The sequence below is a fragment of the Rhinatrema bivittatum genome, chromosome 1, assembly GCF_901001135.1.
Source record: "Rhinatrema bivittatum chromosome 1, aRhiBiv1.1, whole genome shotgun sequence".
Classification (NCBI taxonomy): Eukaryota; Metazoa; Chordata; class Amphibia; order Gymnophiona; family Rhinatrematidae; genus Rhinatrema; species Rhinatrema bivittatum.
Window position 1 is genome coordinate 289818231 of NC_042615.1, and position 11786 is coordinate 289830016.

The 11786-nt window shown below is 43.8% G+C and overlaps 1 protein-coding gene across 3 annotated transcripts in view; it reads left to right on the plus strand.

Annotated features, from left to right (window-relative positions):
* Nucleotides 1-11466, plus strand: part of ALPK1 (alpha kinase 1) — a 217454-nt gene extending 205988 nt beyond the window's left edge. For all 3 annotated transcript variants that reach the window (XM_029596242.1, XM_029596233.1, XM_029596252.1), the window contains 2 exons: nucleotides 5826-6012; nucleotides 10817-11466. In XM_029596242.1, coding sequence (XP_029452102.1) covers nucleotides 5826-6012; nucleotides 10817-11103 — 474 coding nt within the window. In that variant the 3' untranslated portion in view covers nucleotides 11104-11466. The remainder of the gene's footprint in view (nucleotides 1-5825; nucleotides 6013-10816) is intronic.
* Nucleotides 11467-11786: the final 320 nt, after the last annotated feature.

Genomic DNA, 11786 nt, shown 5'->3' on the forward strand with positions numbered 1-11786 from the left:
AATAAAAAAACATACATATATGAATTGTTTTGGTAAAGGACAAACCTAAATGCATCACGAATGCAATTTGAGTGGAACTTCAGTTCCTATGCAACTCTGCTGAAACCTCCAAGTATCACTTTGGATGGTTTCAAGACTTGGAAAACCTAAAGCCTGAGATTTGACTTCTGCTTCCTCCACTCACTCTGTGATTTTGAGCATGTCTCTTCATCTTGTTGTGCTGAAAATCAGAGTACAAGCTCTTTGGGACAGGGAAATTATGCCCAGATATTTCATCTTGTAGAATTGTTGAGCGCTGTACATGTACAAATATTATTTATTTATTTTATTTATTTAAGTCTTTTATATACCAACATTCAAGACGATAGTCCCATCATGCTGGTTCACAAGAAACAGGAGTGCAGAATATAATAAATAAACTTAACAACTTGAACATTAGTGCAGAAAAAGCAGTTACATGTAACAAGGAGATATAGAACTTGGAAAAAGAAGGAAAATGAATATAAGATAATTACATATAATAACATTGTAAGAGGTGGCTATTGATGATATTGCTGGCGATGAGTGTTAATTGTTGGGAATTAAATATTGTTGGAGTTAGGAAAGGCCTGTGTGAAAAGCCAGGTCTTAAGTCTTTTCTTGAAGGTTGAGATGCTGGGTTCCATTCTAAGATCTGGGGGAATGGAGTTCCATAGGATGGGACCAGCTGTGGAGAATATTAGCAGTGTGGATTTGCACTGCTACTTCAGATACAGGCCTGGGAGTCTCAGAGGTTCCTATTCAATGAGGTTTGTCTGGCTAGGTTGGTGCTTAGCTGGACAGACCCTGAGATTTCAAATTTCCCACCTATTTGATCACCCTTGAGTTAGCCAGCCTAACCTTTAGCTGGCTAGCAACGTAGCTGAATAAGTCGGAGGCTGCTCCAGAGTGGGCCAAATCTTATTTGGATGAATTTAGCCAGATGATGCCGTTATTCAGAGTTATATGAACAACTGTATCCCGGTAGCTTTAACCATAACCGGCTATATTAAAAATATAGCCAATTAGGTGGAGCAAAAAAAAAAAAAATTTCCAGGCCAGGAAACCCATTCCTTTACTCATCCATCAAAATACATAATGATGATTTTGGGGTGTAGCAACTAAAGGTTCCCCTCCCCAAGTCCCACAAAAGATTTAAAATAAGTTGTGAGCCATAGTGGTTTAAGGAGCCCTTCTCAACTTCCCCACCCGATATTGACAATACCATGGGGCCTATGGGGTCCTTGCTATCCCTTAACTGACCTCACCATCCACTCATAAACCGAACTGCCAGCCCTTCCACCTCAGTCAGAAGCCCTCAAAACCCCCAAGGCTGCCAGCAGCGCGGTACATTTGTTCCACTCTTGGTGGTGATCAGTATTGGCCCCGGTGGCCTTGAGGCTTTTGGGGGGATCCAAGTGGGAAGGGAGGTTTAGAGTAAGGTTGAAGGTGGGAGTTAGGAGGGGACCCGGAACCTGCATGACGTTTTCACTATCAGGTAGAGATGAGCTCTTTCCCTCAGTGAGCACTGCTTTACCAAGGAGTGAAATGAATAAATTAATACCAAGTGCCGGCCTGTCAGCTGCACCAGCACTTCATATTCAGCAGAATGAGAGGAGGTAAGAGCCTCTCCTCCTCCTGCTCTGCTTTGGGGACGCACTTGGGCATTCAGGTGAGGAGTTTTGCCCGCAAATATTTAAAGTTGCAGGGAATCATAGCCACTTGGCCCCAACAATTTGAAAGATATTGGGGGCTGCTTGCCCATGCTATAGTTTTTTAAAGATCTTGGAAGGTGGGCATGGATTGGTCACTGCTCAGCCGCTAGAGGTTGTTTTTTTTGTTTCTTTTTTTTTCAAATATTCAGCAAGCCAGTGAGCGGCATAGTTACGCGTATAACATTATCAGGTAAATTTAGCAGGGAACCTCCACTGAATATTAGGGTAAAGTTATTCAAGTTAACTTCTCGCTTTTTTGGCTTATTGAATATTGACCTCTCACCGTCTTCTAATTTTGATTCATATAACTCTTCTCTGTACGTATCACCTTCCTTTTCCTGGAACTTCAGCAGTAGGTTAGACTTTATTGCCACCCACCAAGGGTGGCGTACTTTTGTTCGTGCACCAGGCGCGAACAAAAGTACGCTGGATTTTATAAGATACGCGCGTAGCCACGCGTATCTTATAAAATCTGGGGTTGGCACGCGCAAGGGGGTGCACATTTGTGCAACCTGCGCGCGCCGAGCCCGGCGCGCACTGCCTGTTCCCTCCAAGGCCGCTCCGAAATTGGAACGGCCTCGGAGGGAACTTTCCTTCCACCTCCCCTCCCTTCCCCTACCTAACCAACCCCCCCGGCGCTATCTAAACCCCCCCTACCTTTGTTGCAGATTTACGCCTGCCGAAAGCAGGCGTAAATCTGCGCGTGCCAGCGGGCTGCTGGTGCCATCACCTAACCCGGGGGCTGGTCCGGAGGCCTCGACCATGCCCCCAGGCCAGCGTCCCGCCCCCAACACGCCTCCCGCCCCGCAATTCGTGCCGTCCACCCAACACGCCCCCGACATGCCCCCTTTGCAAAGCCCCGGGACTTACGCTCGTCCTGAGGCTTGCGCGAGCTGCCGAGCCTATGCAAAATAGGCTCGGCGCGCGCAGGGGGGGTTTGGGGTAGGTTTTCAGGGGGTACGCACGTATCTTACGCGCGTACCCCTTTGAAAATCTACCCCTTAGACATCTTGCTTTTGGCCACTTGCAATTTAAATGCCTCCTGCACCCATTTTTTTTTTTTGTGCCTCGTAGTTCCTCCTTTCATGTTTTTCTTCCAACTCAGTCAGAGCCAGTGCTGGAATTCTGGCACAATTAACATTCATTCGTGACTATCTGGGCATTTTGACCCCATTTTGTATCCTTCTCTCCCACTCGCCCTCTCCCCAACATTCCTTTTCTGGTCATTGCAGCAATGGTGCTGAGGCCGTGAGCCATACACCAAGGCTCTTCCTGGAACACTGTATTATGAGATCTAAATCTGGCTGCCAGGGGTCTCCCGAAATGATGACCATAGCTGCCCCCCCCCTCTTCCCAAGGATTGTGAACACTTCCTCCACTGCATTACCCGGGATGCAAAAGCCTCGATCTGGGAATCAAAAGGGGGACCCTCCACATGGCAGCGCATGGAGCCACCAGGCTGGCCGATCTTCACATTTCTAAGGTGTACTACAGCATTTTCAAAATTCACTGGCCAGTGCTTCCCAGCTACCAATTGCATGCTTTCATACAAGATCAGCAGCCAGGAAGAGCAGAACTGCGCACTTTGGAAATGTTTACAGTGCCTGCACAAAGAGCAGACAGGCCCTCTCCCCAACCACTCAACGGTCCTAACCTTCGCTTGCTTGTTCACCCTTCTCTCTTCGTAGCTCTCTTCTTGGCCAACAAGAGTACGGTTCTTCCCTGCTTGCAGCCTCTGCTGACTGCCCAACGAGTCCATCAGCCGCACAGCTCTTGAATCCTTTGGGGCTCCCTTGATCTTGCATTCAGTTAACAGAGAATACAAGGAACCCTGCGCCACTGAAAAACTACGAGACTGGTGGAATCATTGGTCCGTCGGCAGATGCTGCAAGCAGTAAAGTAACAGCACTCCTGCTGACCTGACGAAGAAGGTTGGCTGGGAAACGGTGATGGAGAGGTGGTTCAGACAGAAGTAATGACTAAAGGGGAGCCGCTGGAATTGGAGAGATGGGAGCCACAGGGAAGTAGTAGTGAGACTGTGAGAGAGAAGGCCCCAGGGAAGGGAGAGGCCCTGAGGGTATGGTCGATGGAAAAGAACAATGGGGTGGAGTTAGGAGCAAGGAGAAACTGAGGTGGAGTGAGAGAGGAGCAAGGAACAAATGGGCAAATGAGCAAAGAGAATGTGGGGTGAGGATAACCTTGCGGGAAAGTGAGGAGAAAGAGAGGATCTGAGATGAAATGGGGGGAGCAGAAGGGAAGAGAGAAAACTAGCAGAAGTAAGGAATGGTGACAGATGTTGAAGGGTGAAAATACATGGAGAGAAGATGACAGATGGAGGAATGGGGAACAGAAAGAGAGAGATGAGGATGGAGATGGGTAGAGAAAGGAAAGGATTTGGATAAGGGAAAGAAAATGCGATGGGGAAGGTGGAAGAGGAATTGAGTGGAAAAGGAGGAAGAGATAAAGGAAAAGAGATGGAAGAAAGGACATGAATGGGAAAGCTGAGTGGGTTAGGAAGAGGGAGACGGATGGAGAAAGGGAGAGTAGGGGTGAAGGTTAGGTTTGGCAAAGGATGAAAAACTGAAATTTGTGAATAAGAAAGGAGAGGGAATGAAGCAGGTTAAAATTAAATAGAGAGAAACTGGACTGAGTAGACTGGAAAAACAAACTAGAAATAATTAAATTCAAGTACATGAGGAGAGGAGTGGGGATGAGAGGGAGAAAGACTGAGAATGGGAAGAGGTGAATGAGGGGTGAGAAACAGATTGAGATAGAAGAGGTAGAGAAGGGGGCATGGCTGAGAGAGAGGAAGAGAGATTGGAAGGGGAAATGCAGCTGGCAGCCTGAGAATGAGGGCGAGAGAGCCAGATGGGGTGAGGGAAATGAAGGAATGAAATAGGAATATGAAAAAGATGTGAAAAATGTGGGGAGAGATGGCGGAGAGAGAGAGAAAAGTGACATGAAAGAAAAATTTCAAAGAAACAAATGGGAAGAGGGATGGAGAATGGAGAAGAGACACAAAGAAGGAAATGTAATGGAAATGAGAACAAGAAAAGGAAGCAGGAGAAAACCGACTATCACAGAGGAGCTGGGCAACAGTATAGCGAGGGAAAAACCAAACAACAAAGGCGGAAGACAAACTGTCTTCATTTTCTTTCTTATTGATATAAATTCTTAGGGGTGTGTCATTTTTATGTGGTCTGGAGTTATGGGGTATTCAGTGATGGGCAGTAAAGTCTGTTTATTTTACAGTCCCCTAAAATAATGTGGTGCTAGCTGAGAGAGGGCTACTCAGGAAGGCAGGTGGGGAGGGGGAAGGACTCCTCACTGCTCGGCAAATGGGCACAAGCTACAAAGAAATATTGTTGGTGAGCCCGTTTCCAGACAAAGCGTGTGCTTTCCTCCACAGCCTGAGCACATCCTCTCCAATGCTGCTCTTGGAGGAGTGAAAAACAAGAACAGTGTAAGTGGACTTAAGGCTTGAAAGTGCAAACATCAAAATTCCCCTGTTTTTTGATCTGGCTTTTTCCTCCCAGAATTCCTCTCTTTACATTGTTCTGGTCTAATAATCAGGTTAATTTGCATGTTTTGCTTATTTTGTAAAGCAGCCTAGTCAGGAGACCTAAGGAATGAGTTTAGGAAGCCTTTGATGGTGCAGTGGACAAAAAGAAAGAAAACCAGTATGAAAGTGTAACAACCAGTTCATAAGCATTGTATAGCTGTTTGTGACTACTGTTTGTCTTATTTATTTAGATTTGGCTCACGCACTTTAATTGGTAGCTCAAGGGAAGTTACATTCAGGTACTGTAGATATGTCCCTGCTCCTGGAGAGCTTACAGTCTAAGGGCCCTGTTTAGTAAGCATTTTTCCCCATAGATACAAATGGGAGAAAACATTTGATGAATGAGCCCCTGAGTTTGTACCTGAGGCATTAGAGGGAAAGTGACTTGCCCAAGGTCACAAGGAACGCCAGCAGAATTTGAACCCTGGTTCTCAGCTTGCTGCTCTAACCACTAGATTGCTCCTCCACTGTTATCTAATTGTTCCTACATTACCACTGCATCATTCAGTTTTGTTTCTTTTTATTTTAAGATTATGGAAGGCAGAACCATAAAAGGATGTGTAAGCATAGAACCATATATTCTTGGAGAATTCGTAAAGTTGTCCAACAACACCAAAGTGGTGAGGACACAGTATGAAGCAACCAAGTATGGACTGGCCTTCGGACATTTCACATATGAATTTTCCAAGCACACTGATATTGTGGTTGATTTGCAAGGTACGTACAAGTAGAAATCTGTTTCTTACCTTTTCTAAGACCCCTGTGAGGTTGATGTTCAAAGGATTTGTCTGTCTAACTTTCAGTGGTCACATACTATGGCTAACAACTGGATACATCTTTGCAGAGTGGTCATATAAACTCCATCTCTGTCACCACAGATAGTAAAAGACATCCTGTGGATTTAACACTGTCTGTCTCATTTTGTCCTCCTGATCCATTAATATTCCATATACTCATATATTGCTGATGAACAGGCACTCCCATCCATTAGAGTTATTGGAATACTACTGCAGGCAAACTACCCATAAGCCTGCCCAAAGTGAGACATATCCATGGACAATATAATAGCTAGCACCTCTGGTCGCCCCAGTAAGCCCAGAAAGGTGCCCATAATCTGTCATAGAGAGATATGTGTCTACGATGCCTATAGTGAGTTTTTCCACTAATGCATTGTTATGCACCTGCCAACGCCAGCAAGCAATCAAAGATGTTGACTTTTGGAGGTGAAGCGGTGAGAGTATTACCTGATCCGGGGGTTAGGTGGCTACCGGCCCTGATGGCGCTCATCTGGAGATTACCTGTTTCTAATTGACTGACGTCATTTGCCTGAGACACGGGAAGGCATAAAAAAACGCCTTCCTGTGGTGCGCAGTCATTGCCGGCATGCGGCTTTGTCTCATCTGGCTTTGTCTCACCTGGCTTTGTATTATATGGCTTAAACGTTTCGCTAAATGGAAGTATAATTTGAACAGAACTCACCTCTTTTCCTCCATCGGTGTCTTCAAATAGTAAGTAAACAGAGGATTGGAGATTAACCTTCAAGGGTTTTTCCTAATTATTTATAAATGCCACATACCAAGCAGAAGGGGAAAATTCGAGTAGAAGCCTCGATTACTCAAGTTTCAACTCCCCTGCAACCCACGATAGAAGGTTTTTTCTCCCCTGCGAACATTAATTCTCTGAGAAGGCAGTCTGGTACATTACTTGACGAGGAACATACGTCAATAATGTTGTACCTTCAAACATCGTTAAGCCCCTGAGCTCCAGAGATACCATCTCGCCCATGCAGCAAACAGCTTCAGGTATCAGGTACACTTAACCATCGGAAGTCGGTGAGCAAGGTGATTCCTATTGGGGCGATTATTGAAGCTGAGAATGTTGATATTAAGTTTGCCGGGGATTCTGGAGATCAGCCTCAGCTGTGACAACGAAGGTTGGGAGCAACTGGTGGGGAGTATCCAGAATTTACTCTGGTGACTTCTACACCTTTAGAGCGAGAGGACTTGACCATGGAGGGTCTTGGCCAAGAATCTATGTTGGGTATACAAACATTAGGTTTGGACTTGGTTAAAAAACAGGAAATTACATTAGAATGTGTTTGGAAAGCCTTAATTTCTCTAGAATCTTCAATTTCTACATTAGCAAATATAATGTCAGAAACTAAAAATCATATTAATCGATTAGATCCAGTTGTTAATACAAATACGAATAAAACTAGTGAAATAGAAAAACATATCTCAATTACAAGAAGTTCAACATACTGTAGTTCAAGGTGAGACAATCAATTCAAGGAAAATAGAAAATCTTGAAAATGAGTTAAGGTATAAAAATTTAAGAATTGTGAATTTCCCTTGTGTTAAATTAAATTTGCCGTTGGACATATTTAAGAAATATATAACAGAGGTATTATTTCCTCAGGAAGCTATTCCACCAATAGCTAAGATACACTTTCTAAATAGTGGTAAGAAAGAAAAGGGAACATTGCAAGTTAATTCTAGAGTACTGCAAGGAGAAATAGATAATATAACTGAATTGATTGAACAGTCCTTGGAAGATCAGATTGAATTCAGGGGAACTTTGTTAGTTTCATTTATATTCCCTTCAGACCGGGATTCAATTCTGAGACATTTTTTTCGAAATAGATCAAAAAAGGTTTTAGGTGATAAAGTGTGGATCTATCCAGACATAGCTAGAGAAACCCAGCTGCATAGAAAAAAGTTTCTTTTAATGTGTCATGAAGTTAAGAGAATTGGGGGCTGAAATTATTATAAGATACCCAAGCAAATGTATTGTCAACTGGAATAATAATTGACATGTCTTTTTTGATCCAGTCCAGTTAAGGTAATTTATTAACGCAAAAGTACCTAGAGGGGTTGTGGATCCAACATAGATAAGAAATGGGAGTAAATAGATAAAGTATGGTTCGCAAATTACCTTTTATTTTATTTCCTGAAAATTGTGCTCTAGAAATATTTGAAGCACCGAAATTTCCTTTTGCAGTCAAGGAATTTATGATGAATTAGTTTCTTTTTTTTATTAGTTGCGGTTATTAATTTTTGAATGAATATTTCTTAAATGGATTTAAAATTAACAATATGTTTTGAAATAATAGACAATATGAGTAATATGTAACATGACCTTTTCATTGACGATAAAGTTTGTTGTCTAAGAATTGTAAAAAGTTGTAAATAACATTTTTAAAAAAGATGTTGAATTTCATAGTGTAGCTATCGTGAACCTGTCCGCATATAGGGGTAGATTTTTTAAAAAAGTGCGATCGCGTACTTTTGTTTGCGCAGCAGGCGCAAACAAAAGTACGCTGGATTTTATAAGATATGCGCATATCCACGCGTATCCTCTAAAATCCTGGATCGGCGCGCGCAAGGCTGCCGATTTTGGGCAGCCTGCGCGCGCCGAGCCGCGCAGCCTGCCTCCGTTCCCTCCGAGGCCACTCCGAAATCGGAGCGGCCTCGGAGGGAACTTCCTTTCGCCCTCCCCTCACCTTCCCCTCCCTTCCTTTACCTAACCCACCCCCCCGGCCCTATCTAAACCCCGCCCTTACCTTTGTCCCTAGATTTACGCCTGCGAGAAGCAGACGTAAATCTACGCGCGCCAGCGGACTGCTGGCGCGCCGTCTTCCAACCCGGGGGCTGGTCCGGAAGCCTGGACCACGCCCCCGGGCCGGCGCCATGCCCCCAGTCCCGCCCCCGAAACACCGCGCCCCGCCCCCGAAACGCCGCATCATCCGGTCCCGCCCCCCCCGACACGGCCCCGACACCCCCCCTTCGAAAAACCCTGGGACCTATGTGCGTCCCGGGGCTCTGCGCATGCCGGTGGCCTATGGAAAATAGGCGCGCCGGTGCACAAGGCCCTGCTCGCGTAAATCCGGGCAGATTTACACGAGCAGGGCTTTTAAAATCCGCCCAGTATAGCGCAGTTGCTTGTCTGTAACAGGTGTTCTCTGAGGACAGCAGGATGTTAGTCAACACATGTGGGTGACATATCCCATGGAGCCCAGCACGGAAAACCTATGTCAAAGTTTCTAGAAGCTTTGACCAGCACACTGAGCATGCCCAGCCTGCTGCTATCCGCGCATTCACGCGAGGTCCCCCTTCCTCCTGCTTGTCCTAGGAGAACAACTGATCCGCAAGTTGATACATGCTGGCAGGTTCATCCCACAACCTGTTGGACATTTTCTGACATCATTTATGTATCCACTCCATCAAAACATGGCTCTCCCACAATCATTTGAAATTAAATACCACTAAGACAGAAATACTACATCTCTCCACAATCCCTCATTCATCTTGCCACCCTCTTTGACAATTGCTCCATTCCAATCTCTTCTAAGGCCAGCTACCTTGGAGTACTAATTGATTCAGAATTATCCATGACTCGCCACATTTCTTCTGTAGTAAAAAAACTCCTTTTATAAGATCCATCTTCTAAAAAACCTTAAATCTCTTTTATTCTACAACGACTTCCAGTTAGTTCTTCAAACTTTGATCTTTTCTGGTTTCGACTATTGCAATAGTCTATTCCTTGGCCTTCCTGCCTCTTCTCTCTGGCCTTTACAGTTAGCTCAAAATGCAGTTGCCCGTATTCTTTCTGGACAAAAAATAAAGGATCACATCTCTCCTGTTCTTTTCTCATTACCCTGGCTTCCAATCTCTCTATGTATTCAATACAACGTTTTATGCCTTATTCACAATTTAATCCATAATGCCTCAGTTGTCTGGCAATGCACCCTTCTCTGACTTTACCAACCTTCACGGCAATTACGATCTTTTAATAAATGTTTACTTGAGGTACCAACTATTCGCCTGGCAAGATTAGATCTCACCAGATGCCGAGCCTTCTCTATTGCAGGTTCTCTACTGTGGAATTCCCTCCCTGATGACCTTAGATTTCTATCCACTTTGAAAGAATTCAAGAAACAGTTAAAAACCCACTTATTTACACTTGCATACAAATAACTTTTTCTCTTACTTTTCTTCTACCTTCCTGTGCCTTATTTCTACCTTAAATATGCCATACATGTTTTTTAGTTGTTTTTATTGTATTTTATTATGTAAGTTAATTTTATTATGTACGTTTAACTTGTAAATCGCTTAGGTCTACCGAAATTGAATAAAGCGGTATATAAAAAAAGTTTTAAATAAATAAAAATAAATGTTACCCTCAACAGAAACATGGGGGTAACCTTCACGGAGCGGTTAACTCTACCATAAGAAACTTGCTGGGCAGACTAGATGGACCATTTGGTCTTTTTTTGCTGTCATTACTATATATATGTTACTGTGTTATGTTGCCTGTGTGTTTCAAACTTCAAAGTACTAAAAGCAGAAAATGAATGAAAGCCAGCACCTGAATTATATGTTTCCATTCTATAGGATGAAAAAAAATCTTATGTAAACTAATAATTTTATCATGAAAAAGCTTTTTATTAATTGACTAGTGTAAGTGCTAAGATAGTGTTCTCACTCATTAAGAAAATTTGCTTTTTTTTTTTTTTTTGCAGGTTGGGTGACAGGAAGTGAGAAAGGAGAAGCACTGATTTACCTCACAGATCCACAAATTCATTCCATTAAGCATAATGACTTATCCATCAACTTTGGACAAAAAGGAATTAACTTTTTTTTCAACAGCCAGCACAAAGAGTGTAATGAAATCTGTCACCTCCTGTCTCTCAAGAGACCTTCCATCAGTGCCGACAGACGGGGTGGGCAGGCTGGGGTGCCAGGTCTGGGGGGCGTCAACGTGCCTCGTCAGGGCACGAGGCTCCAGGGCTCCGTACCATCACTGTAACGAGGCCACGTCATCGGAGAGAGACCCCGGTGGGCAGGCCATATCCTCCAAGTGAGCACCTCCCCTCTCCCTGTGGCCAGCCCCAATCCCCCAGACTGCCTGGCAACGGCAATGCTTTCCATACATAAAACTATTTAGTGAGATACAAGGACTCCACAGATTCACAGAGTTTACATAATCACTTAGAAACTCAGGGGTTGTTACTGTTACATGTGAAAAGTAATTCAGGGAAGTCTGCTAGTTACTTGCTAACCTAACTAAAGTAATCTGTTAGGTCTCAATTCTATAGAATTCCTTAGACAAATAACTGACTTTTTTTTTTCTCAGACTGCAATAAAGATATTCAGGCCAGCTCGGGGGGGGGGGGGGGGGGGGGATATTCAGCTCTGCCTCCCAGGGGCTTATACCACAGAAGTTGCCTAAGTCAAATTGGATCTAACTTTCAATAAACTTTAATGACAGGGGCACAGAATAAGGACATATTTCAGGCCCTTAGGCTTGCTAAATAATGTCCGGTTTCGAAAGAGAGTTATCAAGCTGCAGTCAAATGCTATTGGGAAACGCATCTGCAAGTAATTCATATTACTTTGGCCCTTGAAAAATAATTTGATTAATTGGTTAAATTAGTTTTCCAAAATATAATCCCCTGCTATAGTTTGTTACTTAGAAAAGTAACCAGATTA